Source organism: Manihot esculenta, chromosome 18 (assembly GCF_001659605.2).
Source record: "Manihot esculenta cultivar AM560-2 chromosome 18, M.esculenta_v8, whole genome shotgun sequence".
Lineage (NCBI taxonomy): Eukaryota > Viridiplantae > Streptophyta > Magnoliopsida > Malpighiales > Euphorbiaceae > Manihot > Manihot esculenta.
The window spans coordinates 1463318-1489338 of NC_035178.2; the positions used below are offsets into that span (position 1 = coordinate 1463318).

Sequence of the window (26021 nt, forward strand, 5' to 3'; positions counted from 1 at the left end):
CACTGCTCTGAAACCTGAAAATAAGGTTCAAAAAGTAAGATGGAATGTGTCGCGGGGGTCCATGGACATGGATATCCATCCATTAAGCTGCTACTTCGAATTGTCCAATTCTAGTTAAAATATCCCCCCCAAAAAATATCTATGTTCTTCTTAGTTGCCAAATTATTAGGTTCCACATCAAGTATATGTAAGTTACTGTGTAGTTTGTCTATATGTAGATAGTAGTTGCAGTAATTCAGACCACATAAATAATTATGAAATTTTTAAAATTCATGGAAAATAATTTGGGTAACAAGATATTATCACTTATTAAAACCTTAAAATCTTATACAACGGTAATGCAATCACCTTTTCTATTGAATTTCAATCTGAAAAATAATTGCATTAAAGACTATCAATAATAGACTTAAAAAGTCTTTTGAAAAATATTTTCCTCCTGAACGAATGATCCATGAACATTTTAAAAACCCATACTTCCTACATTAAAATTTGGTTTAAAAAAAAGGTTCATGGAACGATCTGTCATTGTCGGATTAGTTGTAAAAGCTACTGATTAATTCTATGGTACCATATCCACTAATTTCTTCTTTGCTTTATAAGAACAGAAGAAACGAAACTAAAACATAAAGGTATCTAATGATGGAAGCACCTTAACTAACATTAAAGCCTGGCACACTTCCTGCGCAAGGAAACCCACTCTAAAATCTGTCGCAAAACAGGTTAAGAAGGCTACACACAAACAAGAAACCAATCCCGAAGGTGCAGTTCAGTCCATACGTCGCTAAAAATGGAGGAATTTCCGAGAAAATAATACAATTCAGGCATCACATATGATTCTATGGTGATATCATGTTACATATTACTTAGATTAATTTACAAAATTTTCAATAAATTTGCTTCGGGTATCAGAAATTTTTGTAGGAAATTTCAGTTCATATGGTTCCTCCTCTTCCTGCAGGAAATTTCAGGTCAAGAAAAGCCAAGAGGTATTGTTTACTCTAAACACTTGAGAAAGGAGGAATTTTCAATTTGCTTTTTAATGAGCGAGACCCTGGCATTGAATATACTGATACATTTGCTTCACGGTGAGGAAGAAGAAAATAAGTGGAGATTATAACAAAAAAAAAAAAAGAATGCAGGGAAAATTTATATATCTATGTTATGAGAAGAAATCAGTAAAATAATGGGATCTTCAGCAACTTGATGGCTAGTGCCTGCTAAAAATCAATAGACTTCAACGTTCCATTGCTCACTCTTCTTCAGTGATCTCTTGTATTCAATCCAATCAATGCCTGAAAAGGAAAAGGGCAAAATTTTACGTCAAATTTGCGTATGCGTCAAACTAAATTAACTGATTGGCTGGTTATACAAGTTACCATCTTTAGCTGCCAAAGACACCATAATGTCATCAATCCCCTTCTCCATTCCCTTGAGCCCACACATATATACGAAGGTGTTGTCCTTTTTGAGTAGTTCCCATAACTCCTCTGCATATTGTGCCATTCGGGTTTGAATGTACATCTTCTCACCCTGCTCATTTGTTTGTTCTCTGCTCACAGCATAATCAACTCTGAAGTTATCTGGGGCCTTCTCCTTCATCTTCTCAAACTCCTGTGTTTGTAGCATACACAAATCACTTTGAGTTTGATACAAAATTCATGAACCAGAAGAGAAATTATTGGATTGGAGAGACCCAATTATTAAACTTGCCTCTTTGTAAAGCAATGAGCTGCTGGTTGGGACACCCAAGAAGAGCCAAGCCAACCCATTGAACTGCATTGGAAATGTTCAACAGGTATTATTTTCAATCTCTTTCTTAGCCTAGCAGGCTGCAGTCACTTGTTGCATTTCAATTTGTATTACCTTGTAGTCTTCGTGTTTCTCAAAGAACATCTTCCACAAGAATGAGCGGAAAGGAGCAATTCCAGTTCCAGTTCCAAGCTTCATTAATGGAACACAATATAATCAAGAAATTGATTGAATACATAAGATAGTCATGGCAAGGAGAAACAAGTATTGGCTACTCTATTAAGCTGGATTTACAAGACCTACCATAATGATTGTGGCATTTGGATCTTTTGGCATAAGCATTTCTTTTCCTACAGGTCCTGTGATTTTAACTTCAGCCCCAGGTTTCAGGTCACCTGAAAATGAAATGGAACAGTGAAGTCTGATGATAAGGATCTCTGTTGAATCTGTGACATTTGACCTATTTGCAGAACTTTGCAAGTAGAAGTTGGAAACTGGCAAACTGCTTTCATGTTCTTTATAAATAACTGCGGAATTCAATTCCAGGAATGCATTTTCTGATATTTAGCAGCAACCAAAATAATGGAAAACTGCCTTCTCTAGATGGCTTGTATAATATTTCAAATATGTCAAACTTATTCTTCTAAACCTAACAATGTATATTCTAACCCAGAGGACAAGAACGTATTTAAATCCTTACACAAGAAATTCGAGCAGACTCCTTTCACAATCTCTCCTTGCTCATTGGTGTAGACAAGCCTTTTGACACACAAAGAAACCTACAAAGTGAATGCTCATCAAGATTAATTTCACCATCAAACTGCAAAAAAACGTTAAAATAAAATAAAATTTGTATTGGCTAAAGGCTAATTTCGATAGCAATTAATAGTGAACAACCAAAAAGGTGAACGCTTTAATACAGTTTTAGAGTTGCCAAAGTCTCCCAGAGCGCTACTGGCAATGGAATATAAACGTAGCTTGTGGGGTTTCCCATTCTTGTCAATACCATCTGGAATGACACCAATGGATTGGCCTTCTCTATATGGCACTTCCCCTGCGTCATCCAACATCCAAATGATCAATATTACAGAATTTTATTGTTTGATTACTCATTTAAGTTCTAATTGGGGAAGAAGTCTCACCCTCAGTACTGAAGACCATGTGCCAGGTTTCTCCAGGGGCATCATCTCCAGTAATTTTGGTGTTGAGAAGACATGTCCCAGTGTATGGATTCTTGGGCTTGAACTTGTTGACAACTATGCCCTCCTCATTCTTCTTTGACACCTTTTCTACTTTAGCAGGAGCCTGTGTTGTGACTTGAGCTCTAATAGTAACCTTTCTCCCAACCACATAGACGTTTCTGGAGTAAAGGAAACCCTACAGTAACAAAACTCAAGGCTTATGATAAGTTAAGAAGATGGAAACTTGCTGTATAATAAATGTAGTTTGAAGCGGATACCTTGCTGAAACTGACTTTTTCTGGGTTAATGTTGGCGATTCTGCTTGGAAGAGAAGATGACTTGGTTGTGGGGAGCGAAACTGCAGCATTTACAGTGGCAGCCATGGTCAAGGTTCAGAGAAAGGGGGGAGGGTTATTGAGTGTGAGGCTATGAAGGAAAATGAGAAAACAAAGGACGAAACATGAAAGGAAAAGGAAGGGAGAAAATGATTTAGCGGATTACAGAGTGAGTGGATGAGAATTGGAGGACAAAATGCAGAGGCACTTGGTGGTCATGATTGAACATTCTTCAAGATTCTATTGAAGATAATTCCATGAACTATTATCGTAATTCATATTTTACCAAATCGTTACTCTCTTTCGCCAATCTATTTTGATTTTTGATTATTGATTTTTTTTCGATTGTTTTATTTCTCCTCCCATGTTTTCATTTCATTCAACTCCTATTCAAACTATTTTAATATCACTAAATCAAAATTTTTAATAAGTCAATCAAACTGTAAGAATGCAATTTTTAATCTTTAATTAAGTAAATTTTCACACTCAAATTTAATTTTAGTGTCTAAAATCTAATTGGAGATTTTATAAATATGTAAACAAATTTTACTCCTTTAATTTCATTTTTTTTTCATTTTTTATTTTTATAGTTCTCTAAAATTATTATCTCACTTTACTTTTCTACATTGACATATTAATGAATTATTATAACTATATTTAATTTTATTTTATTTTTACAATAATCTTTCATTAATTATTATTTTTTAAAAAGATATTTAAAATATTTTTTAACATTTAATAAAATTTAATATTTTTTAAAACAAATATAATTAAAAAATTAATAATTTTTTTAATATATATATAAAAATAAAATTAATAAAGATTAATAAAAATTATGGAACGTATTATTTTAAGAACTAGTTTTTAGTTTTAACCAATCTAGGCTCTGATTTGTTACTCTGGATGGTGGGTTTGGTTTTAGGTTCTTTCCTGTATTTGGGTTTACTTGCTTCTGCATACTAGGCCTGGGGCCTTTGTATTGCCATTGAACTCTATGAGGTATGAATTATCTTCGGAAGAAAAGAAAGAGAAAAGTTTAAACCCATACCCAATGGGCCGAAGTTGAGCCTACCTTTGTGGGCCATAATAGGCCCGGTTCCATAGCCTCCCAGCCACTTGCATCTCGTTCCAGAAACATTGGGAGCACCGCCCAGGAACCACGACTCCACATTTTCAGTTTCTCCAATATAAAGTGGAACTAGTAAAATGGTGAAAATTTTACATCTTCGTCATCTGGCTGCTGGTCTACATAAATGAATAATTCAATTCAGTAAGCAGCAAATCATGGCATAAGAATTGAAAACTATAATCAAACTCTGTTTTGGAATACCTGGAGCCTTATAAGATAACAGAGGAAGGATCCAAATGTAACACAGAGAAGAAAGAATGAGAAGTAAAGCAGCAGCTATATCTATCAAGAATAATTGGCTTAAAATCATCAAACAGGCTGAAAAAACGCCGCCAGTTTTCATTTTTACAGAATATACAAATCCAATCTTTAGCTATTTACAATAATACAGCAATAATCCCCATACATGATTTTTAATTGCCTACTATTTTTCTACTGTCCTAAGCAATTAAGAATTAGATCTAGAAAATCCCAATAATTGAATAAGTCAGTGTCACTTCTAACCAAACAGATCATTTTCGCAGCTTTTCTCCTACCAACAATGATCAGTTTCCCAATTACGCCTTATATACCTGGATAACCGAGAAGCTGAAGATCTTGCAATTCTAGTTGCACCGCGCCAGAGTAGTAAACGGTCATAATCGGCTCGTTTATCAGGATCAGATAGCGTTTCATAAGCTTTGAGTATCTTTATGAATTCGAACATCGTCTCCTCCTTTTGACCGTTTGTTGCAATATCGGGATGCAAAACTCTTGCAAGTCTCCGATAAGCAGCCTTAATCTCTTGAAATGTGGCGCCGATCTGAATTCCGAGAACTTCGTAGAGCCCTAGAGGGATACTGGCGACGCAAAGCAGGAACGGGATATTGTTCTCTTGATGGTGGTCAAGCAAGCGGCAGAGACATCGGGTGGATGGAAGCTGACGATAGATGGGGCTGAACGGAGACCGCCGATGGGCAATCACGAGCGTATGAAATAAGCAGAAAAGGAGCTGAAAGGTGCAAGAGAATCCACAGAGGCCATGGTCAAATTAAAATTCAACGTACTGCTTATGGTTACTGGTTAGCGGATGCGTTGTTGATTTATAGGAAGGCGGGAGCCTTTTTAACCATGGTTAGTTGGGCTCAGTTAGAAAATATTGGTAGGCTTGTCCAATTGGGTAATCACATGTTAAAATTTTCTAATCATTAATTATGTACTTAAATAAATGCATATCAAACTAAAAATAGTTTCATCCATAATCAATAATAGAAAAATAATTTTAGTACAGATTTTGGTTTGAAGCTAATTGATTGTAGTCTGAATTTTATTTTTAAAACAATAATCTTAATTATAAACTAATTTGAACTGAATTGAATGATCAATTTGAACAATTCTAATTTAATAAAAAATAAAAATTGATAATGATTAAGTGTTTGATTCAAAAGGAATTGAAGTTAAACCTACAGGTGCAAAGTGTTTTATACGGTAAGAACCCCTTAGAACTAAACCGATTTAATTTTGAGCCCAAATCAAGGCGTGCTTGGAATGAAATCATAGTTCTTGCCAGCCAAGTAAGCAAGGTTAGTGCTTATCCAAGACTCCAACAAATCACACAAAGAGAAAACTCTTTGAAAACTATACAACAGAGTCCAAGTTAAACTTGCATTTTATTTAATTTTTTTTTAATTATTATTTAATCAACCTCTGAAGGTGGCACCGGCATTATCTGCATGAATAACCTGTTTAATTTGCGTTAAGCTTTAATAAGACACGAATTTAAAACTGAACATTCTAGCGATAGCCTTTGAGAAAAAAAGCAGCATGAAAGGCTATATATTTTGAGAGATTGAGCATGACACTTACCTTTGTGTATCTCATATGGTTTGGGAGTTCTATTTGATGTAAAATTTTTTGCTATTCAAGTTGGGTGAACGAGTGAAAGATTTATAAATTTGTTCTTATAATATTAAAAAAGAGGGGAGACTGGAATTAGCCAAGTAGAGAGAAAGATGAAGAGCTTCAAGTGCATAGCAGGATTTCTGTTCCTCTCCATTTTCACATCATTGTTTAATGCAAATGCCGAGTCCCCACATTTTTATTATGAGTGGATTGTCAGTCTTTCTTATCGTGCTCCTCTTGGTGTTAACAAACAGGTTCTTCACTTCCATGTTCATTTCCAACATGTAAACTGAGCTTTGTTCATTTATACTTTTGTGTTTTTGTGATATATATCAGGTGATTGTGATCAACGATCAGTTCCCAGGACCACTCTTGAACACTACAACCAACGATGTCGTGGATATTAATATCTATAACAACATGACTGTTCCTTTTCTGATGACATGGTAAGTTTTAATTAACTGGGATTTTAACCTCTTCTGTTAGAGCCTAATGAACCTCTTCGATGTAGGAACGGCGTGCAACTAAGGAGGACTTCGTGGCAAGATGGAGTTGAAGGGACCAATTGCCCCATTCCGCCTGGAAAAAATTGGACCTACAGCTTTCAGGTGAAGGATCAGATAGGGAGTTTTTTTTACTACCCTTCACTTCTGCTGCAGAAATCTGCTGGTGGATATGGTGCTATTCGTATCAACAATCCTTTCGATGTTCCCATTCCATTTCCACAGCCATTTGAAGATTTTGATTTGCTTATTGGAGATTGGTACAATGCAGATTACCAGGTACAAATATGATCACTAGAACATCGTCTATCAATTAATGATCATAGCTTTGTTGATTCTCATTTGATTTTATTGCAGGACTTGAGAACTTCCCTCGATAATGGGGAAATTTTACCTTCACCTGATGGAATTCTCATCAATGGACTGCCACCTTATCAAGCAGTTTTGGATTTTGAACCAGGTGAATTCACAGCCTCGCTGCATCCATTTTCATTTTGTTACTCGTTTTGGGTTCCTAACCAAGACAAAGATCTTTCCTAATTTCTGTGTCGCAGGAGTTACCTACAGGCTAAGAATATCAAATGTAGGCTTGAGAACGTCCTTGAATTTCAGAATTTATGATCATATGTTGCTTTTGGTGGAGACAGAAGGGTCATACACTGTTAAACAGTACTTGGATAGTTTAGACATTCATGTCGGCCAATCTTACTCTGTCCTGGTAACGGCAAAGAACGTCAGTGGCGAGTCCTACTACATGGTTGCTAGTTCTCGCTTCACCGATTTTGAACTTTTCGGCATCGGAATCATTCGCTATCCAGACTCTGCAGGGGTTCCTGACGGTCCTCTTCCCGTCGGACCATTCTTCAGGGATTATCAGTTCTCCGTTGACCAAGCTCGCTCCATCAGGTACATATCACCAGGTCTAATCACACAACGGGAATAAATCCTGCTCGAAACCTGACGGTGATTTGATACTGTATTTTATCAGGTGGGACTTGTCAGTAGGAGCTGCTAGGCCAAATCCTCAAGGTTCCTACCACTATGGAAGCATCAATGTGACACGCACACTAGTCCTTGAGAACGGTGTGATGTTTAATGGGAACAAAAAGGCGTTCACAATCAATGGGGTGTCGTTTCTTCAGCCAGACACACCATTAAAACTCGCAGACTATTTCCAGATCAGCGATGTTTTCAGCCCTGGTGTAATTCCTGACATACCAAATTCAAACTATCCCCCGGTATTTGGGACTTCAGTTATTTATGCTAATCAACGCGATTTTTACCATATTGTCTTCCAAAATCCTGCTGAGTTTTTGCAGTCATGGCATCTTGATGGCTACAACTTTTTTGTTGTTGGGTAAGGCTTCTTCTCTGTTGTTTTTGCTCATTTCTGATTTGAAAGTCTCCTTGATTAATAAAACACTGGGGGATGTTAATTGCAGCATGGATGCTGGTATGTGGGATGAGAGTAAAATTGCAACATATAATATGATTGATGCTGTTTCTCGTTCCACTGTTCAGGTTGTTTCTTCTCCTTCTCATAACTCTCCATCCGAATGAGAATTGTAATTAAGAAACGTGGACATGAAAATTGAAGTTGAACGAGTTTTGATTGTGATTTTGTGGCAGGTTTATCCATTCTCGTGGACATCAATATTGGTGATGTTGGATAACAGAGGAATGTGGAATCTGAGATCACAGGATGCAGTGAACTCCTATCTCGGACAACAGCTCTACATAAGAGTGGAAGGTCCAGAGAAAGACCCATCAGAGATTTCTGCGAGAGATGAATCTCCAATTCCTCAGAATGCACTTTTATGTGGAAAGGCCGTTTACCCATGATCATATTCCTTATAATTTTTTTTTTTCATTTTTACATGGGTAACCGTTAAAAGACTAAACTTGTAGGATTTTTTTTTTTCATCGGCAGGTGATTAGGGTATAGTGACTCAAACTTATATATTTTAAATTAGTAATATAGTTTTAGCCATTGAATTAAATCAAGTTGAGTAAAGTTGTAGAATTTTAATAGAGTGTTAGGGCGTAGAAGTTTAAATATAGTTTCTTCTTTTTAGCTCTAATATAGAGAAATAAGTATATTATTTTCTTAATAATAATATATATCAAGCCTCTTATTTATTAAGATTTATTTAAAATCAACATATATTTAATGGGTAAAAAGATCGTATAGCTGATCCAAATTCTCGATCAAGATGGGTATCAAGTTGAAACATAATTAAATTAATTTTCATTAAAAGCATATTAAAAAATTAATTTTAATTAAAAACACAATTAAATTAACTTTAATTAAAACCTTTATTGGTTCAATATTCCCTCATGAAACATTGAGCCGCTGCTATCCCACATCGACTAAGAAGAAAGAGCGGGAGTTGACATCCTTGATATAAAAGGGGGAAAGGAATCTAGTGAAAATCATGATCCTTCATGGCAGTTAACGGGATGTGATGAGTGGTCATTTTTCGCGATTAGCTTTGCGAGATGGGTGTCCGCCCCAATGCCAGTTACGACAATACGGGCACTCCCATTAATACCAATCTGATCCCTACTCCTAATCAAAATCAAACATTAGATTTATTCAAATTATAAGAGAAAACAAAACTATCCATGATGCCATTAATATTTACTGGGTTTCACCCCTCTGGCAGAAAAATTCTGGTTTGGTGATCTTAGGGTTTATATACTAAGTACTATAGAATGAGAATTTAATGAATGAGCAACTGAAAAATGAATTTACAGAGGAACCCAAATGCCAGAAATCGAGTCATGATGTGGAATGCGAGCCATCCACAGCGTCCAAATTATTTGGGTAGTGTAACTTTTGTCTTGTATTAATCTCCCTAACTGGAGAACTTCCAGTGCTCTTGCTGGATCCCCCGAATTTCCCTGTTTTGCTGGCTATGGAAAATTCCTGACTCTTGCTTATTCCTGGAACCAATCTCCTCCTGCATACCTTGTCTAATAAATCTGTGTCTTCTTGAGAAATTTGAGAGCTGTAGATTGTAATACCATTATTGAGGGATAAAGTTCGGTGCATCTTGGTGTGTAAGAACAGTCCCTTCTGAGTCCGAGATCGAACTGGCATAGCTTTGAATCCATCAACTCTATGTCTTACTAAGCTTATCAACCGATGAAGCCATGTCACCAATTCAAGAATATATGTGTCAGTCTTCTGCTTGTCAGCATGGTGAAGCGTCTGAAGGCGGATCAAGTTATTCTGTGTGGATGACTTCTTGTCAAATTCATGTCTATCAGAAAGAATAAACAACATCAAGATTAATTCCACTGACATCAGGCATCATTTTCTAGTAGAAATCAAGAGAGGAAAGGGAAGTGATGTCAACTAACCCAGCATTTGCCCACTCTCCGACCCACCCAAAACCTTGATGTGCTCTGTAGCAAATTGCACAGAAGATTGCAAGTGAAAAACAATTGTGACCACTTTTTTGAAGAGAAACAGGATAAAGAAAAAAGAAAAGAAAGACAGGCCGTAAAGACTATCCTGACTTGAGAGCTAAGAGAGAAATTTATTTAAACAAAAATTCAACGTACTTGTTGGTGTTGGTGGCGATGGGTACAAGCCAATGGAGAGTCTTTTCCATTTTAGCTTTCACCTGAGCTACTGTGAGCTGCAGAGAAACATAGTAGGAAGCAGCTAATAAGTGCATGCACAAGCAACAAAAGGAACAAGAATCAACCATTATTAAGCAACATGGCAAAGGTGAAATTAAGAAAGATGATTGCAGGACTTATGCAGACATACCTCTTCCTTAGTGTCAACCGTCTGGAGTCGGGAACGTAGAGCAATCTTAACACTACTAGGCAATCTATGATATAAATTGTCCCTTGTATTAGGAGGAAGGGAGGTCGGGCGAGATGCCTAATAAAAAATGAATTTTCATTAAAAATAGTCCCATGTAAGAACAATTTACAATTATGAGATCACTAAGGAAAAGGAAAAACAAAAGGAACAGTAAACTCACAATATTATCAATCTGATTGATAACATTAGCATAGTGCAGTGCAAGACCAGCCGCACCCAGCCTCTGAAGATTCTTGTCAGACTCCTCATTAGCTGATCTGACACCTGCCATTAGTTTACAAACATGTAAGTATTTATCACTTGCCAGGACTTTTATTATGCATAGCCAATAAGGTCGGAATAATATAAAAAAGACAAATTCGCAAATGTTTGGCAAATTGTTTCTGTGGGCATGACCAGATCTAAGCATAAAAATTCATTTAAATTTATAAAATTTCCTGTCAATAAATGCATATATGGTTACGATATAATTCAGATTATATTCATCTACTAAGTTCAAAATAAGATACTGAATGCATACCATTGTTTCCAAATGCTTCTAAGATAGCTTGGTTTAAGTATGTAACTATATCAACAAGCTTCTCCATGATCTGCAGAAACACAAGATAAAGTCATAAGAAAATTTGATTGTTTGATTTATAGCAATACACTCTGCTGTCTCCTATTGAAGCCAATATCAATTAATGCTAACTGTCTACAATATGCTCCATCTAAAATCATAATTTATTTAATTCTAACTGCCATCTATTCCAGAACCTCTACTCAAATCAATGAAGGCTGAAATATCCTTATACCATGGTATGCCAGAAAGGTAAGCAACATTGACAATAAAAATTTATAAGCATAAAAGGAGTTCTAGAATAATTTGTGAAAATGGAATGAAATCATGGTGCAACTTTTAAAAGTAACCAGTGGTTCATGAGTCATACGTAACACTTACCTCCTCCAAATTTTTAGACCATAGAGATTTCTTTTTCAAGCTCCTTACAAGCTTTCTTTGTTGTTTTAGCTCCCCTTGTAAAATTGTGAGACTCTCTCCTGCAATTATAAAGAAAACAGCTCCAGTAGGTTAGCAGGTGTCAAACAGATATTGGAAGTTTAGGTTTCAACTATTTGCAGTTAAGAACCAACAAAATTTTATTCTTTTCCCTTCGAGTGTTCTTGTGGTTCTACATCACATAGCAATGCACATAAAGTCATGTCAGATGTTGCTGGTTAATTACAAGCAAATGCACTCAAATCATTGGCACACACTTGTCTGAAAAATCATTGGGAGATAGAAAATTATCCATGCCAAACCTTTTTTGGGGAGATGTAAGGACTCCACTTCTTCAAGCTTCTGCTGGTAATCCTGTTCAAATCTGTCCAGAGCATGCAATTCATGGTATAATTCCTGCATGGTCGAACAAATACTCTTATAATAGAAAATATAAAGTAGTCTGACATGCAACTGTAAAATATATTTTCTCCAGGAGGGTCTTAAAACACTCAATGGCCATTTTCTTATTATTAGACACTTGACAGTCCTTAGAAATAAGCAAGTGGATTTTCAACAGAATTATGCAGCTTATGCCGCATCATTGAAGGTTAAAGTTTTCAATTATGACTCTGCAAAGGCATTAGTTCAATATATAGCAGCATTCCCAAAGACAAAATGCAGCATGAGAACTTATACAAATGAAAACTTACAGAGGTATGTTGGACCAGAGTAGTCAACTCTTGCATGGTGGTTTTTGCATCTGCTCTAGTTTGTCCATCACCAGAATGTTCTGAATCTAACCTGATGTATTACAACCATGCCAAGAGACATAATTTCTATGTTAGCAAACATCATCATTTGACCAGGAGATACTGCATCATAAAAGTTGCAACTTACTTTGTAAAATATCGATCTAGGCTATGCCATTGTGGGTCTTTACATAGATCTCCGAATCGAATTACTTCTCGTGCAAATACATCAAATTCCTCTCTATAAAAATAAAGTATGATGTAACAAGTCAAAATCCAATTATGCTGGACACGATAGAGGAGGCAAACTAATGTCAACAAGCAACAACCTTTTATCAGCAGCTGCGAGAATTAGCAACTCTTTCAAATCTGTTGAAACCAGTTCTTGTACCCCTTCTGAATGTAATATCTCTTTTTTCAGGAATTGAACATTTTCTTCTGAAAGTGATTCAAATAAGTTTGCACCTTTGGCTACAGTGTTAGCTACTTCGAATGCCAAAATAGATATCTTGTTCCCTCTAGAAGCCATGCCAGAGACAAAGGTACTTCGGGCATTCAGATTCGACATGCTACTTCCAAGAGTGTCTAAAACTTTAACTGCTTTCTCCAGACTCACAGCCCCAGCTTTTCCTATAAATGAACTCTTCTGCCCATCCTACAGAAAGGGAAAACATAACATGGATAAGAAAAATTCAGTGAAAATCAGATCGTCTTCTAACATGTCTGAGCATAGCAACAAAATCCACGTCACTTGTGTACATGACTTGTTTCACCAATCTGCTAGTTAGCAATGTTGCATTAAATAGTTTTAGCTCTCGCCTCAACAAGCACACAACCCCAGAAAAAAAATGAAGCAAAATTGAGCAATAACTAGGCAAATCCATGAATCCCATTTCTCTTTCACCGACACTTGATTCGAGAATAACAGGTTAATGATATTGCCTTGCCAATATAACATAAAATTAAAAAAAAAAGAGCAGCTCGAAATATATCCTGCCCACATGAATGATTATAAGCCATCTACCAATAAAGAATAGCATACCTTGGCAGCCCCTCCCTTAGCAGTCGTTGATGGCTTAAGTTCTCTTGAGAAAGACAAGAAGAGCTCACCGGAATTATACCTCTGCGGTGTAGTAGTCTTGCCAAAATTATCATCAACGTTATCAGTATGGGTATGAAAATTCTCTTTATGCTTGGTAAAGCTCTTAACTGAGTTCAGCTTGCCAGAAAACCCAGAATTTTTATGGGAAACTTTAACATGTTTTGATTTTGTACCTCCAGAACAAACCGCTCCCATCGTTGGTGGAAAATGCCAAAATATAAATACCTTGGAACTAAAAAAAAATTCCTAAAAACAAATATTCCCACTTCTGTTTGGTCCAGATTCCAATCCAGCAGTAAAAACAAAAGGAATGAAAGTGAAGTTTTGTGATTAGAGAGAAAGGAAATGGAATGAAGAAGAAGAAGAGATTCAAAGATCAAGGACAAGGAGAGAGTAGTTACAGTGAAGAAGAATATAATATTAAGGAGTTGGTTGTGATTAAATTCCTAGGAGGTGAATGAACGAAAAATGAACGCGTTTATGTTAGCAGCAATGGAAATCTCGTGGGTAGAATGGAATTTTTGACTTGCATTGAATTGAATAATGGAGAAATCAAAAGTGGAGAAGCAATTGACTATTCTAAATATACTGCAAATTAAATTAAGATTTTTTTTTTTTTAAAAAAAAATGTAATGAATTGGAGGTGGAGAGTGGACGGCTACGACATCAACTCATCCATCCTCGCCCACGTTGTCTGAGTTCGGTGTTTGTGTTTGACTTTTAACTCCTTGGTCTCTCTGTCCTGGATTTTCATTTTTTCTTACCGCTTCCCCCATTTTCTATTTTGCTTAATTTTTAATCAAAATAATTAGAGTAATTAAGTTTATATATATAATTTTAACTATTTAATCAATATATTTGTGTATATTGTTATTATGCAAGTTTTTTGAATTCTAATATTTATAATTATTTTAATATTTTTGTTAATAATTTAATGATTATTTAGTATTGATACAATTTTTTTTATACGATCTAAACTTTGATTTTAGATTAGGTAATTGGTTGAGCTTACATACAAACTAGTTTAAAACCTTTTGCATAATGCATTACCTAAATTCTTAATATACTTTTGTATTTAGACCTATATTGTCTAAAATTACTGAAAATTTGGCCTTTTTTTTGTTAGAATGTGATTAATTATTATGATCATCGTCAACAGATTAAAACCTACTACCTACTCTATGGATTCAAATATATTAGTATAGAAACATAATTCAAATAAAAATCATCAAAACTAATGAATAAATAAACAACGGCAGATTTGGCAGTGGTTTTGGTTGAGTTTGGCGTCATTTTTAACTTATAGCATATGGAAGGAATGGAAGGATAATCCCCCCCCCCCCCTTTTTTTTTTTTTTTCTCTCTTTACTTAATGTAAAATTTCAATATTGTTGTACTCTACCAAATGGAGAATTTTCAAACTAAAAAATCAAAGTGAGTTTTGATTGGATTTCGTCCTTAAACATATTCAAAGTTTTCCAATGCCGTTAAGCTTAATTGAATTTCAGTACAATGTTTTTTTTTTAAATTATTTAGCTTTAACGATATTTTAAAAATCAATGTCGGATCTATTTTACGAGCGCAATTATATACAACGATATAGTTTATGATGAGTCAACAAATTGTAAAGATATTTGATTAAAAAAGACAAAAAAAAAAAAAAAAAAACAATGGCAACTGTTTGATGCGACTTCGTTGGTAGTTAGTTAATACCTTTGATTTATGTTATTTTTATTTTTATTTTTTTAAAATAATTGATTATATTTAATGGTCAACCCAATTCATATAATTTTCTAACTTAAATAATTAAGTTCAATTTTTTCACTACGCAAAATAAAAGAAGATAATTCTGAAACACGTTTAACTATTTCAATTTATAAGAAATAAATCAATTAATATGATTTTTAAAATAATAATTTTACAGTAATACCAAATGGCCTTTATGGAATTTCCCCTTGTCTTTGGCTCTTAAAGGAGAAAAAAAAACAAATCATACACATTCACCAGTAAAAGTTTATAAGAGATATCTAACTCTATCTAGAAATATATATGCTCATAAAACGGAAAATTCCCACCCAATCGACTTTCTTTATTCGCATTTCCATATTAAAACCACACAAATTTATGAAATTAATGATCCAAAAGTTCATTAATCAGCACACAAACAAGTCTAAGTCAGAATATATAATAACAATTTCATTGTTTATTTATTTATTAATTATTTTCTGGCATGTATCAGTATGCACACTATTATTTGGATTGTTGTCCGATATAACAACACTACAGTACAGTACAGAAGCAAGGATAATACTGAAATAGTGATAGCACAGAGGATAAGCGCAAGGTCAACAGAAGACGAGAGCTTGATTCAAGCAAGCTGCCCGCAATCAGCAATCACGACGGCCTTCGAGGTCCTTCCAGAGGAGGATCCAACCTTCTCAATCGCCTTCACCACATCCATCCCCTCAACAACTTTCCCAAACACCACATGCTTCCCATCCAGCCACTCTGTCTTCGCCGTACATACGAAAAACTGCGACCCATTCGTCCCAGGTCCTGCATTAGCCATCGACAAGATCCCTGGTCCTGTGTGCTTCTTTATGAAATTCTCATCCGCGAACTTAGATCCGTAGATGGATTCTCCTCCAGTTCCGTTCCCGGCTGTGAAATCGCCTCCCTGACACATGAATCCAGGGATCACTCGGTGGAAACTCGATCCTTTGTAGTGCAAAGGCTTGCGGCTGCGACCAATCCCTTTCTCTCCCGTGCAGAGAGCCCTGAAATTCTCAGCTGTTCGCGGCGTAGTATCCGCGAATAGCTCCATCACGATCCGGCCAGCTGGAGCGCCGCCGACGGTCATGTCGAAGAAGACCTTAGGATTTGGCATTGCAGAAAATTGGTAAGCTCCTTCTCTCCTCTGTGGATTGGATTGATTCAATGAATGAATGACTAAGGCGAGAAACTGAGGTCCTTTTCATAGCAGGCGCGCCTTGGGAATATCTTACAGGATTTGATCACGGCCGTCCATGCTGACGCGTGTCAGGATCTTGGCTGGGTGTGGAAAGAGAATTGATTTCGACCGCGTATCGTTGACGCAGATACTTTTGAATTCCACGTGGCGATATATGTGACAGAGGTACGAAAGAATATGAATCTTCACAATTGGCAATAAAATGATTTCGCATAATAATAGTAATAAAAAGGAAACAAATCTGTCTAAAACGAATATCTTGTGAAAAAAAAGGACTGGACTTCACATCTTGGTTATGACTTGTGAATTGTGAACTTGGGCTCTTGAGATGTTGTGGTAACTGGGCTGGGTTGATTTCCCCGCCATTCTCCAATAGGAAGCTATGCAGTCCAAGCTGAGTTCTAAGATAAGTATCATAAGATGAAAAATAACGATATTAAAGCTTGGCTCTTTTTGTACTTTTTCTGCAGTTGGCGACCTGAACCATTTCATCTTTGCAACGCTGAGTGGTTAACATGCTGCGTGAGGTTTTCAGGCAGCTCAGTTCAGACCTTAGGAAGTTGGCTGCAACCGGATACTATTTCCCCAACTCCACTTCTTTATGGTAGGATTTGCACCACTCACTTCTTGTGAGTCGCAGCACTACATCTCTCTCACTGTCCCAGATCCTTCTCAGCAAATGTATAATACTAAGAACATGATGCGTGTTGCTGACCTCCGACATGGCTGCTACTTGACTGTCTCAGATATGTTTAGAGGAATGGTGAGCACCCAAGAGGTGGAAGGATAATTAATGTGCAAAATAAAAATTCGTCATATTTTGGTTAGTGGATTCTTAAAGTGTGAAGTCTAGTGTGCGTGATGTACCTCCCAAGGGATTGAGGATGGCGTCAACATTTGTAGGAAACTCCACATCAATCCAGGAGACATTCAGGAGGGTGAGTGAGCAGTTCACAGCCATGTTCCTCCGAGAGGCCTTCTTGATTGGTACCCTGGAGAGGGATGGATGAGATGGAGTTTACCGAAGCCGAGAGCAACGTGAATGATTTGGTGGCAGGGTACCACTCAGGATTCAACTGCTGAGGAGGATGTAGAGTATGAAGAGGACATTGAAGAGAATTATGAAGACCAAGAAGCTTCTGATGAGTTGTGGCTATTTCTTGGGTCGAAATGAGGTTTGATAACTCACCCTCCCCTGCTCATGTATCGACAGTTATGTGGCTGTCTATATTTTTCTGTATTGTTCTGGATTCTGTTTACCTGATGTTATATTCTTGGTTTGTTATATCAAGCGTTTGAATAAAGGAATTTCGTGTTTGAATTCTGCTTGCTTAGAAAGGGAGCCTAATTTTGATGCGTTATGCTGGGGCTTTTTCTTGAGAAGTGCTAAGGAGTTACTTGCTGGAAGCATTCGGAAGTCTGAATTGTCTCTGAATGTCAAAATTTGTGATTGCTTCATTTTGCTTATTCTGCTACACGCATAGGTGAGGAAATTCTGAGCTCTCGAAGTTTTATCGTATTATTGTTTAAAAGAGAAGCATGAACTCTGGAAAGATGAAACTAGATGAGCTTATTTGTCTGGCATAAATAGTTGCACAACTAAGTAACTATTAGCCTGTTTAGTAACCATAAATAAGTGTCACGGCGTGCTAGAACTTCAAGGATAAGTGGATCCGATTGCTTGGGTCACAGTCCGCAGTGGTGATCACGGGTTACTACTACGGTGGATCCAGAATTGTGCTTTGTTTCAATTGCAGCATCACAGTTGAGTTTGATGAAGTCTGTAGCCAGAGGAGGATATCCTGTAGCTCGAGGGGACTCTACTATACCGTTGCAGCATTTGAGCACCTGAAGAAAAGGTGTTTTGAAGTTTCCAAATGTCCACAAAGGTTGTATTTCGGTGACATGTTGGAGATTCTCCCTGAATTCACTCGAATGGATAATTAAGATCTTATCGGAACATCTGGTTTCTATAAACCTCAGTTAGCTGGAGTTGCATTGTATTTCGATATAACTAAAATGATGAAACATAATTACTTCAGTAGAAAACAATCTAGTGTTTTGTTTGATTTGATTAATATTTTAAAATAGCATCAATTTTTAATAATCAATTTGATTACCCTTAAGTTAATAACCAAACTAAATAATATTTTATTGATTAATATAAAAACTATAATTTTACTAAAAATATGTAATTCATAATTATTGTTATTGAAAATAGACATATTTATTAGGATTATAAAAAGAACCTTAAATATAATGTACTAATTAATAAGTATTTTCAATTTTGATAGAATTTCCATTTCAAAAAAAATTTGATAGAATTTAATTTTTTATTTTGATTTAGTTATTATTTTCTTTAAAAAAATAATTCAATTTAATCCTGGCTGAGGTACGTATTCTTTGGGCGGTATGATTACACGGAACAATGACAGGTAATACGCAATTTATCATTTGATATTAGGTCACAATCCCCTATGATTGGTGGTACGGAAAAAAAGGAGAGGATTATCAAGACGCAAAAGATCTTTGATTACTCGCAGTAATTTTTCTTAACCCACAATAAAATCTTGTGTGTTAAATCACAAAAGACATTTCGTTTTATTGTACTAAACAAAAGCCGACCCGTAAACTAACCAGTTGTTCTCATTATATTGGTCTTGGAAAAGACCACCTAATCACTCTATCAGAGATTCCATGATTTCTGACCATATTGGGAACTCAGTTACAGTACCATTTTCTCGTATGATCCATCTCAGAGAATAAAATCCACAGCTGAATCTAAACAAAGCCCACCAAGTACACCACAAAAATTGTACCTATTTCTATCCTATAGCAACCCGATCACTCCAACCTTACTGTTTATTTTGCCTCCATTATCCAGTCCTGCTATTTAAAAACTAATATCTAAAGAGACAGACTCCGAGATTTCCGATATATTTAAATTCTTTTCGAACAAATTTAGGAGTTAATTGACCAAAATCTCCTTCTAGAGAAAACAAGAGCTTCGCTAATTTACACTTGTAGAATATTTAACTATATATATATCCAGATAATCTCAATTAAAAAAAAAAGAAAGAGAGAATATCATCTATGCGAGAGACGTAGTTTGGAATAAGAGTTCTTCTCCCTGCAAATTTGCATTCTTCTGTGTCTAGCCTGAGCTGCCAATGCCTTGGTTAAAGTCCTGTTTTCATCAACTGGGTGAGCAAAATCCATCCAAAGAGAGTCCACTAGAGAAACGTTGAGATCAGGGATACCACTTGGCCCCACATCTTCGCTGATGCTGCTCATGCCCAATCCGGTTCTTGATGGGAACAATGACAGTGTTTGGCCAAATGGATACTGATAACTCTCACCTATCCCTGTTTTATTCGCCGTCCTATCTATGATCAATGGTCGCTGATCAATCACCAGACGTAGTTGATGATTATCTTTGTATCCAACTACAGTTGATGATGCTTTCACTAGGGCCTGCCCAATTTTCACCTCATAGTTCAAGCTGTTTTTGCTGGTTTTTGGTTCCAATTGTGGCTCTTCTCTTCTAATAATTCCAAGATTTAGCTGTAAATTTAAAATGTTAATAATAAATTAATATTATCCTCGCCCCACAACCAACGCCAAAGCTAAAAAGATGATGAAGACAAAAAGAGGCTTGATTTACAAGGGAAAAATAGAAAATATGAAAAAGAGAAGAAAAACCTCTTGTTTCTTTGCTTGAAGCCACAAATTGCTTGCTTTCAGCTCCTCGTACTTTTGCCTGCTCTTCTCTATCTCCTGATTCATTTTCGGATTTTAATAAATTATCAAGATTATGGTACTTTGTTTTTCTTTTTTTTTTTGCTGAAAAAAGTACATAGAAAAATTAAAGAAAACCACTTTAATAGAAGAAAGGTAAACATGCCTTGAAGGGTAAAAAAAAGAAAAATCCAAGAAAAGGACAAAGTTTGTTCCCAAATTGTTGAATACGAAAATAAATGTCACCTTTGTCAATGATTCATTGCTCTGAGTGTATTGTTCTACAATTTCTAGCAACTGCTCTTTCGTCTGCAATACAATCCACAGATCGATAAGCAATGAAGGTATATTGAATTCTTAGAAGAAAAAGGAAAAACCCCACACAACAGAATATTACAGATAAAACCCAGTTATCAAAATCGCATAAATATTAAACCCCACATGAGTAAATTACCAAAATGGGCCACGTAAGTGAACCATGAACAAGGAATTTGAGGAGATAACAAACAGGAGCAAGAACATACCTTCTTTGCAGATGCTTTTCTTTTCAAGCGCTTAGGCTTCTCATCAGATTCACTCGGAGAAAAAGAGAGAGGCGTAGCAGGACTCGAAGCCTCCACTTTGACGGCGGTCTTAGTCTTATCGGGGTCAAAGACGGAGACCAGAAGACCACCAATCCCATGAAGTGAAGGGAACGGTGTCGAGGGTAAAAGAACGCGGCGGTGACTATCATCGGCAGATCTCCGCCGTTTGGAACCCCAAGATAATGGAAGTTGAAGACCATACTCAGATTCAGCGATTAGAGTATGAAGCTTAAGCAAGACCTCAGCGACTTCAATCTCATCGTTGCTAGTGTACTTGGGTTGGTAGTGGGGGCTACTTCTCTGTTTCATTCTGCTATTGTAATTCCCAAATTACGCTTCCTCTGAGTTTCTTTCTCCGAAATTGAAATCTACATGTATATAATTATATATAGAGGAGTGATCTTCCCGCAGAGAAAGGAGAAACCCGAGAAGACACGAATCAGAAACTAAAGATTGGGTTTTAAAGAGAGAAGATTAGAGAGAGAGAGAGAGAGAGAGAGAGAGAGAGAGAGAGAGAAGTATTTTGTTGGTTGGAGACGGGTCTTTGCATATAATGGAAACTGGAAATCCATGGTGAAGGGTGAGGTTGTGACACGTGTCTTGAAGGAGGGAGATTGGTGTTGGCCTTAGGGTTTATACTTTATATAGTTGATATTCTACAAATTTATTATTATTTTTTAATTAAAAAAAAAAGAAAAGAAAAGAAAGAGAAGGAGCTGAAGTCGAAGAGACCGCCACAGTACACTGGAGAGAGAGTCGTAAACCTAAATGAGTTGACAAAACGGTGCAGCTTTGAAGGGATTAAAGCTTTTTTTTTTTCCCAAAAAGGATTAAAGCTTAACAACAGGTTTGATGTATTATATGAAATTTTTAGATATTTATACTACTAATTTATACAGAATTAATTTAGATAAATTTTTCTATCTCTACTAATCAATTAGTTTTCACTTAAATATTTAAAATAATTATACATTTATATAACATTTAATATAATAATTAATAAAAAGTTGATATGTATAAAAATATGATTATTATTTAAAAAATAAAAAATTGCATGATAATTATAATATTTTGACGCTTTATTCTATGGTTTCTCTAAGAACTGCGGTTGTAATTGACATTCATAATTGAGAATTCTTAAATGGCTTACCCATTTCCCTCTTTTCTTTTAAAAGAGAAATTACTGAGAATATGAATGGCAAAAACCTACACAGTAAGTGCAGGTTTGAAATTAGCTCCCTCTTAGTTTTCTTTTCATCGAATATGAAGTGGACTTGGGTATCTTAGTTCACGCTATTTAATAATCTAGGCAGTTTTTGGTATGAGATATTTCTGTTTAAATTTAATTCATGTTTTTAATATTTTTCTTTTAAATTTATTTCTCATCAAGTAAATATATAAACTGACACAATGACTAAATTAAATTTAAAGAATCCATTATTGTTATAATGGATGTCGTGTTGTCTTCTTCTGCCTTTGTAATTTGCTAAATATATTGCATATTTATGCGGTTAAAAAAAGGGTAAAGTGTAATTTAGTCCCTCTGATTTAGTGAAATACAACCTTTCGTCCCTCTGTTTTAAAAAACCTTTAATTTAGTCACTGTGATTTTAAATAATTATGCGTTTAGTCCCTCCCGTTAGATTTTCGGTTAAATCACCGTTAGTCTTAGTTAAAAGACTAAAATACCCATTATTAATATAATTATCTAACTTGCTCTAATCTGTTCTCCAATTCGATTTATCAAAGCAAACGAGAAACAGAAGGTGGAGCTCCATTTCTCTGACCCATCTAGATCTGTCGAACCTCATCTCTCTTCTGCAATCTGTTGAACCTCATCTCTATTCGTCAATCTGTCGAACCTCATCTCTATTCGTCAATCTGTCGAACCTCATCTCTATTTGGCAATTTGTTGCACCTCATCTCTATTCGGCAAAGCCGTGGCGCTTATCTTATAAAGATCAATCTTAGGTAATATATATATGAATTACTTGGTTAAATATAGTAAATATTAGGGTTTTGGGTTTTTTTATGATTTAGGGTGTTGGGCATTTTTATGATTTGGGGATTAGGGTTAGGGTTTTATGCTATGATTAGGTTTTTGACGATTTAGGGATTAGGGTTACCTGTTTTACAATTTGTGTTTTATTATTAATGTTTTTTTTTTTGTTATTTGACAGAAATGGTGGGTTCATTATATGAATTGATCCTGCACTTTGAGAAGGAGGTTGTCATTGTGCGAAATGTTAACCCAGATATGTATTCATACTTTAGTCTATTATCAGATTGCCATAAGGGGGGTTATGTTATTAGAAGGAAAAAAAATGATGGAAAAAGGGTTACAGCTATATGTGCCACCGCTGGTTGTCCATGGAGAGTACATGCATCAGTGATACCAGATGGTAGAACATTTGTGATTAAAACAATGGCAAGTGATCATACATGTATTAGGGCAATGGGTAATAAAAATGCAAATGCAAATTCTAAGTGGGTTGCAGGTAAACTAATGGATGCCTTATCAGCAGATGGTGATATGTCTTATGACTTAATGCGTCATGAACTTGTGAAAGAATGGGGAGTTGAGGTGAGTCAATGGAATTTATACAAAGCTAAAGCAAGAGCTAGATTGCAAAATGAAGGCAGTCACAGAGATAGTTATAAGATTTTAGAAGAATATGTGAAGGAGCTACAAAGGCATAATCCAGGAACTTTTGTCAAATTTCAGTTTGGAGATAGGCTTTCAGATAATGATCCAAAAGTATTTAAGAGGATGTTTTTGTCTTTTAAACCAATTATAGATGGCTTTAAAGCTGGATGTAGACCATTTATAGGTGTTGACGGTTGCCCCTTGAAAGGTCCATTTGGAGGTGTTTTGCTATCAGCTATATCACTTGATGGTGATAAAGGTGTGATTCCTTTAGCTATTGCAATTGTGGAGATTGAGTGTGGTGCAAGTTGGGATTTTTTCTTTGATTGTTTGAAAACCTGCATTGGTCCAGAAGATGATGAAACACCTCTGACATTCATGAGTGACAGACAAAAGGTATTACTATCAGAACCATTTATACTTTTATTTTTCTGTTAACAAAATTATTTATACTTTTATTTTGCTGTTAACAAAATTATGTGTTTAATACTTTTTTTCTTAAATAGGGACTTATTGAAGCTGTCAGTAATTGGTTTCCTGAGGCATGTCATAGATTTTGTGCTAGACATATGTTCAACAACTTTAAGAAGCAATATCCTGGACTTGGTCTGAAACAAGATTTTTGGAATGCTGCTAAAGCCACACATGGATATGAGTTCTGGGAGGCAATGAAAATGATTAAAAGGGTTAAGGATGGGGAGCCATTTGACTGGTTATTGAAGGTACCCATGAGCCAATGGAGTAGACACATGTTTTGGCCAGAAGCAAAATCAGAGCATTTAACCAATAACATGACAGAATCATTTAATGCATGGATTGGAAAAATTAGAGGGTTGCCAATTGTGAAACTGTTAGATGCATTTAGACAAAAATGCATGGTCAGACTCCAGAAGAGATATACCAATGGGACTTCATGGGAAGGTAAGATCACTCCTAACACTCGCAAGACAATTAATTCAATCATCAAGCAAGGGAAAAATTGTAGGTTATTGCCATGTAGAAATGATGAATTTGAAGTCACTGAGGGTAATCTGAAATTTGCTGTAAAGCTTCAGGAAAAAAAATGCTCTTGCAAATGGTGGGACATAAGTGGATTGCCTTGCAAACATGCAGCCTTGTGTATTGGATACATGCGTCAAGATATTGAGGATTATTGCCATTATTACTATTATGTTTCAACATATTTGAAGGTATATGAAGGGGTTATTCACCCAATGCCACAAGCCAATTACAGTATACAAGATGAGTCTCAATGCATTATGCCACCACTTTTGAAAAGGTTACCTGGAAGGCCTAGAAAAGCAAGGAAGAGGGAAGAAGGTGAAGCTGCTCCATCAAATGTAAGGACCAAATCAAAGACAACTAGGTGTGCCACATGTAAGCAACTAGGGCATAATAAAAGGACTTGCCAAAGGGCACCTATTAAGAAGAATGTAAGTATTTGTGGATATTATTTTTTAGATAATATATTGAATAAATTAATTTAATCTCTTTTTTTATTTTTAACAGAGAAATGACAGTTCATCTAACATACATGGGAGACATATCTGAGATACCACAAGTAATGAAGATTTTGGAAGATGCAGATACTACCAATACCCTTCAAGATTTTGGAAGCTAGTTTTCTATGGACAATATTGATGTTGTACTTTTGTATTTTTGTAATTATGGGTACAGGTAGTCCTGGTAAATAGGATAAATTTTTGGGTTTTTTGGAGTATATATGGGTACAGACTTTTGGAAGCTTATGATAATTTTAGGATATGCAGAAAAAAGTTATAGCTATGATCTTTGTACTTGGGCAGTGAATGGGCAAATTTTGATATTGTATTGACTAATTATAATGATATGATATTTGTTTTAGACAACTCATTTATGAGCTAATTATGTCAGCAATTTTATTATCAATTTCATAGCAATTTATGTTTTGCCCAATTTGGATACTAGTAATTTAGTCATGAATTAAGCCCTCAGATTAATAAGTTTACAATCAATTTAATCCATGCGTTTGCAATTTTAACAGACCTTTAACCCCTATATTTTCATATTTCATAGTAAATAGTCCATCAATAATTTAAATTCAATACATATTACTCCTTTAATAATAAATTATACAACCATTCAGTTCATCTAACATTTCAGATTTTGTTATTACCAATAATTTTAGATCTAAATAATATTGATTCAACCAATTTACACAAACACATGAAAGCTGAGAATGTATAAAATACTGGTGTTTTTTTTTTGTTATTTGACAGAAATGGTGGCTTCATTATCTGAATTGGTCCTGCACTTTGAGAAGGAGGCAAACACATGGAAATTAAGAATGTATAAAATACTAGTCATCATTCATAATAGCTTGCATTGCATCAGATTTACGTACTACAAAAGTCTGTACCCACAATTTATGAAACTTAAGATTTCATTAACCCACATCCAACCCAAAATAACCCACAATCTATGATACTTAAGATTTCATTAACCCACATCCAACCCAAAATAACCCACAATCTATGAAACTTAAGATTTCATTAACCCACATCCAACTACTTCAACAACCTACTCCTTTTCATCCATTTACTTACACCCAAAATAACCCCAAGAAGCAAATACTGCAAAATACATTACACAG

At 35.6% G+C, this 26021-nt stretch overlaps 6 protein-coding genes, 1 non-coding gene and 1 pseudogene across 9 annotated transcripts; 4 read left to right on the forward strand and 4 right to left on the reverse strand.

Annotated features, from left to right (window-relative positions):
- Positions 1-1006: 1006 nt before the first annotated feature.
- Positions 1007-3466, reverse strand: LOC110606958 (ferredoxin--NADP reductase, leaf isozyme, chloroplastic). The gene is made up of 9 exons (XM_043952899.1): positions 3209-3466; positions 2892-3126; positions 2670-2803; positions 2450-2528; positions 2053-2144; positions 1864-1941; positions 1711-1773; positions 1377-1611; positions 1007-1292 (listed from the first exon to the last, which is right to left on the reverse strand). Exons 1-9 carry the CDS (start codon positions 3311-3313, stop codon positions 1225-1227), a joined length of 1089 nt encoding a protein of 362 aa, XP_043808834.1. The 5' UTR covers positions 3314-3466; the 3' UTR covers positions 1007-1224.
- Positions 3467-6084: 2618 nt separating this feature from the next.
- On the forward strand, positions 6085-8722 carry LOC110606563 (L-ascorbate oxidase homolog). The gene is made up of 8 exons (XM_021745421.2): positions 6085-6529; positions 6612-6721; positions 6787-7057; positions 7136-7238; positions 7333-7684; positions 7767-8135; positions 8221-8299; positions 8408-8722. Exons 1-8 carry the CDS (start codon positions 6386-6388, stop codon positions 8618-8620), a joined length of 1641 nt encoding a protein of 546 aa, XP_021601113.2. The 5' UTR covers positions 6085-6385; the 3' UTR covers positions 8621-8722.
- Positions 8723-9235: 513 nt separating this feature from the next.
- LOC122722558 lies at positions 9236-9342 on the forward strand. The gene has a single exon (XR_006349498.1). It is a non-coding gene; the product is annotated as a small nucleolar RNA Z279/snoR105/snoR108 (small nucleolar RNA).
- Positions 9343-9354: 12 nt separating this feature from the next.
- Positions 9355-14037, reverse strand: LOC110606560 (protein PSK SIMULATOR 2). Of its 3 annotated transcripts, none has more exons than XM_043953275.1 (12): positions 13458-14036; positions 12677-13002; positions 12496-12588; positions 12309-12399; positions 11919-12012; positions 11560-11657; positions 11140-11209; positions 10780-10883; positions 10560-10676; positions 10349-10425; positions 10145-10189; positions 9355-10044 (listed from the first exon to the last, which is right to left on the reverse strand). In XM_043953275.1, exons 1-12 carry the CDS (start codon positions 13500-13502, stop codon positions 9561-9563), a joined length of 1644 nt encoding a protein of 547 aa, XP_043809210.1. In that variant the 5' UTR covers positions 13503-14036; the 3' UTR covers positions 9355-9560. The 3 variants fall into 3 exon arrangements, with proteins under 3 accessions (XP_043809210.1, XP_021601110.1, XP_043809209.1); XM_021745418.2 differs by having other exon boundaries at positions 13390-14036; XM_043953274.1 differs by lacking the exon at positions 10145-10189 and having other exon boundaries at positions 13390-14037.
- Positions 14038-15632: 1595 nt separating this feature from the next.
- Positions 15633-16402, reverse strand: LOC110606562 (peptidyl-prolyl cis-trans isomerase). The gene has a single exon (XM_021745420.2). It carries the CDS (start codon positions 16334-16336, stop codon positions 15818-15820), a length of 519 nt encoding a protein of 172 aa, XP_021601112.1. The 5' UTR covers positions 16337-16402; the 3' UTR covers positions 15633-15817.
- Positions 16403-16545: 143 nt separating this feature from the next.
- LOC110606561 lies at positions 16546-18382 on the forward strand (annotated as a pseudogene).
- Positions 18383-19321: 939 nt separating this feature from the next.
- On the reverse strand, positions 19322-21312 carry LOC110606012. The gene is made up of 4 exons (XM_021744724.2): positions 20683-21312; positions 20405-20467; positions 20123-20197; positions 19322-19984 (listed from the first exon to the last, which is right to left on the reverse strand). The coding sequence occupies exons 1-4, from the start codon at positions 21049-21051 to the stop codon at positions 19508-19510; spliced, it is 984 nt and encodes a 327-aa protein (XP_021600416.2). The 5' UTR covers positions 21052-21312; the 3' UTR covers positions 19322-19507.
- Positions 21313-22924: 1612 nt separating this feature from the next.
- LOC110611538 lies at positions 22925-25010 on the forward strand. Its single transcript, XM_043953495.1, has 3 exons — positions 22925-23785; positions 23896-24755; positions 24899-25010. Exons 1-3 carry the CDS (start codon positions 22925-22927, stop codon positions 25008-25010), a joined length of 1833 nt encoding a protein of 610 aa, XP_043809430.1.
- Positions 25011-26021: the final 1011 nt, after the last annotated feature.

Coding starts and splice junctions, on each gene's coding strand:
- LOC110611538 (XM_043953495.1), top strand. CDS start 22,925: ATGGTGGGTTCATTATATGAATTGATCCTGCACTTTGAGAAGGAGGTT. Junction 23,786..23,895: donor TCATGAGTGACAGACAAAAG/GTATTACTATCA, acceptor TTTCTTAAATAG/GGACTTATTGAAGCTGTCAG. Junction 24,756..24,898: donor ACCAAATCAAAGACAACTAG/GTGTGCCACATG, acceptor TATTTTTAACAG/AGAAATGACAGTTCATCTAA.
- LOC110606012 (XM_021744724.2), bottom strand. CDS start 21,051: ATGAAACAGAGAAGTAGCCCCCACTACCAACCCAAGTACACTAGCAAC. Junction 20,198..20,404: donor GCAATGAATCATTGACAAAG/GTGACATTTATT, acceptor AAAATGAATCAG/GAGATAGAGAAGAGCAGGCA. Junction 19,985..20,122: donor TTCAAGCAAAGAAACAAGAG/GTTTTTCTTCTC, acceptor TTAAATTTACAG/CTAAATCTTGGAATTATTAG.
- LOC110606560 (XM_021745418.2), bottom strand. CDS start 13,644: ATGGGAGCGGTTTGTTCTGGAGGTACAAAATCAAAACATGTTAAAGTT. Junction 10,426..10,559: donor CGGTTGACACTAAGGAAGAG/GTATGTCTGCAT, acceptor GTTTCTCTGCAG/CTCACAGTAGCTCAGGTGAA. Junction 10,190..10,348: donor ATCGCCACCAACACCAACAA/GTACGTTGAATT, acceptor AATTTGCTACAG/AGCACATCAAGGTTTTGGGT.
- LOC110606958 (XM_043952899.1), bottom strand. CDS start 3,313: ATGGCTGCCACTGTAAATGCTGCAGTTTCGCTCCCCACAACCAAGTCA. Junction 2,529..2,669: donor ACTTTGGCAACTCTAAAACT/GTATTAAAGCGT, acceptor TTCACTTTGTAG/GTTTCTTTGTGTGTCAAAAG. Junction 1,774..1,863: donor AGAAACACGAAGACTACAAG/GTAATACAAATT, acceptor TTTCCAATGCAG/TTCAATGGGTTGGCTTGGCT.
- LOC110606563 (XM_021745421.2), top strand. CDS start 6,386: ATGAAGAGCTTCAAGTGCATAGCAGGATTTCTGTTCCTCTCCATTTTC. Junction 7,058..7,135: donor GGTACAATGCAGATTACCAG/GTACAAATATGA, acceptor ATTTTATTGCAG/GACTTGAGAACTTCCCTCGA. Junction 7,239..7,332: donor AGTTTTGGATTTTGAACCAG/GTGAATTCACAG, acceptor TCTGTGTCGCAG/GAGTTACCTACAGGCTAAGA.
- LOC110606562 (XM_021745420.2), bottom strand. CDS start 16,336: ATGCCAAATCCTAAGGTCTTCTTCGACATGACCGTCGGCGGCGCTCCA.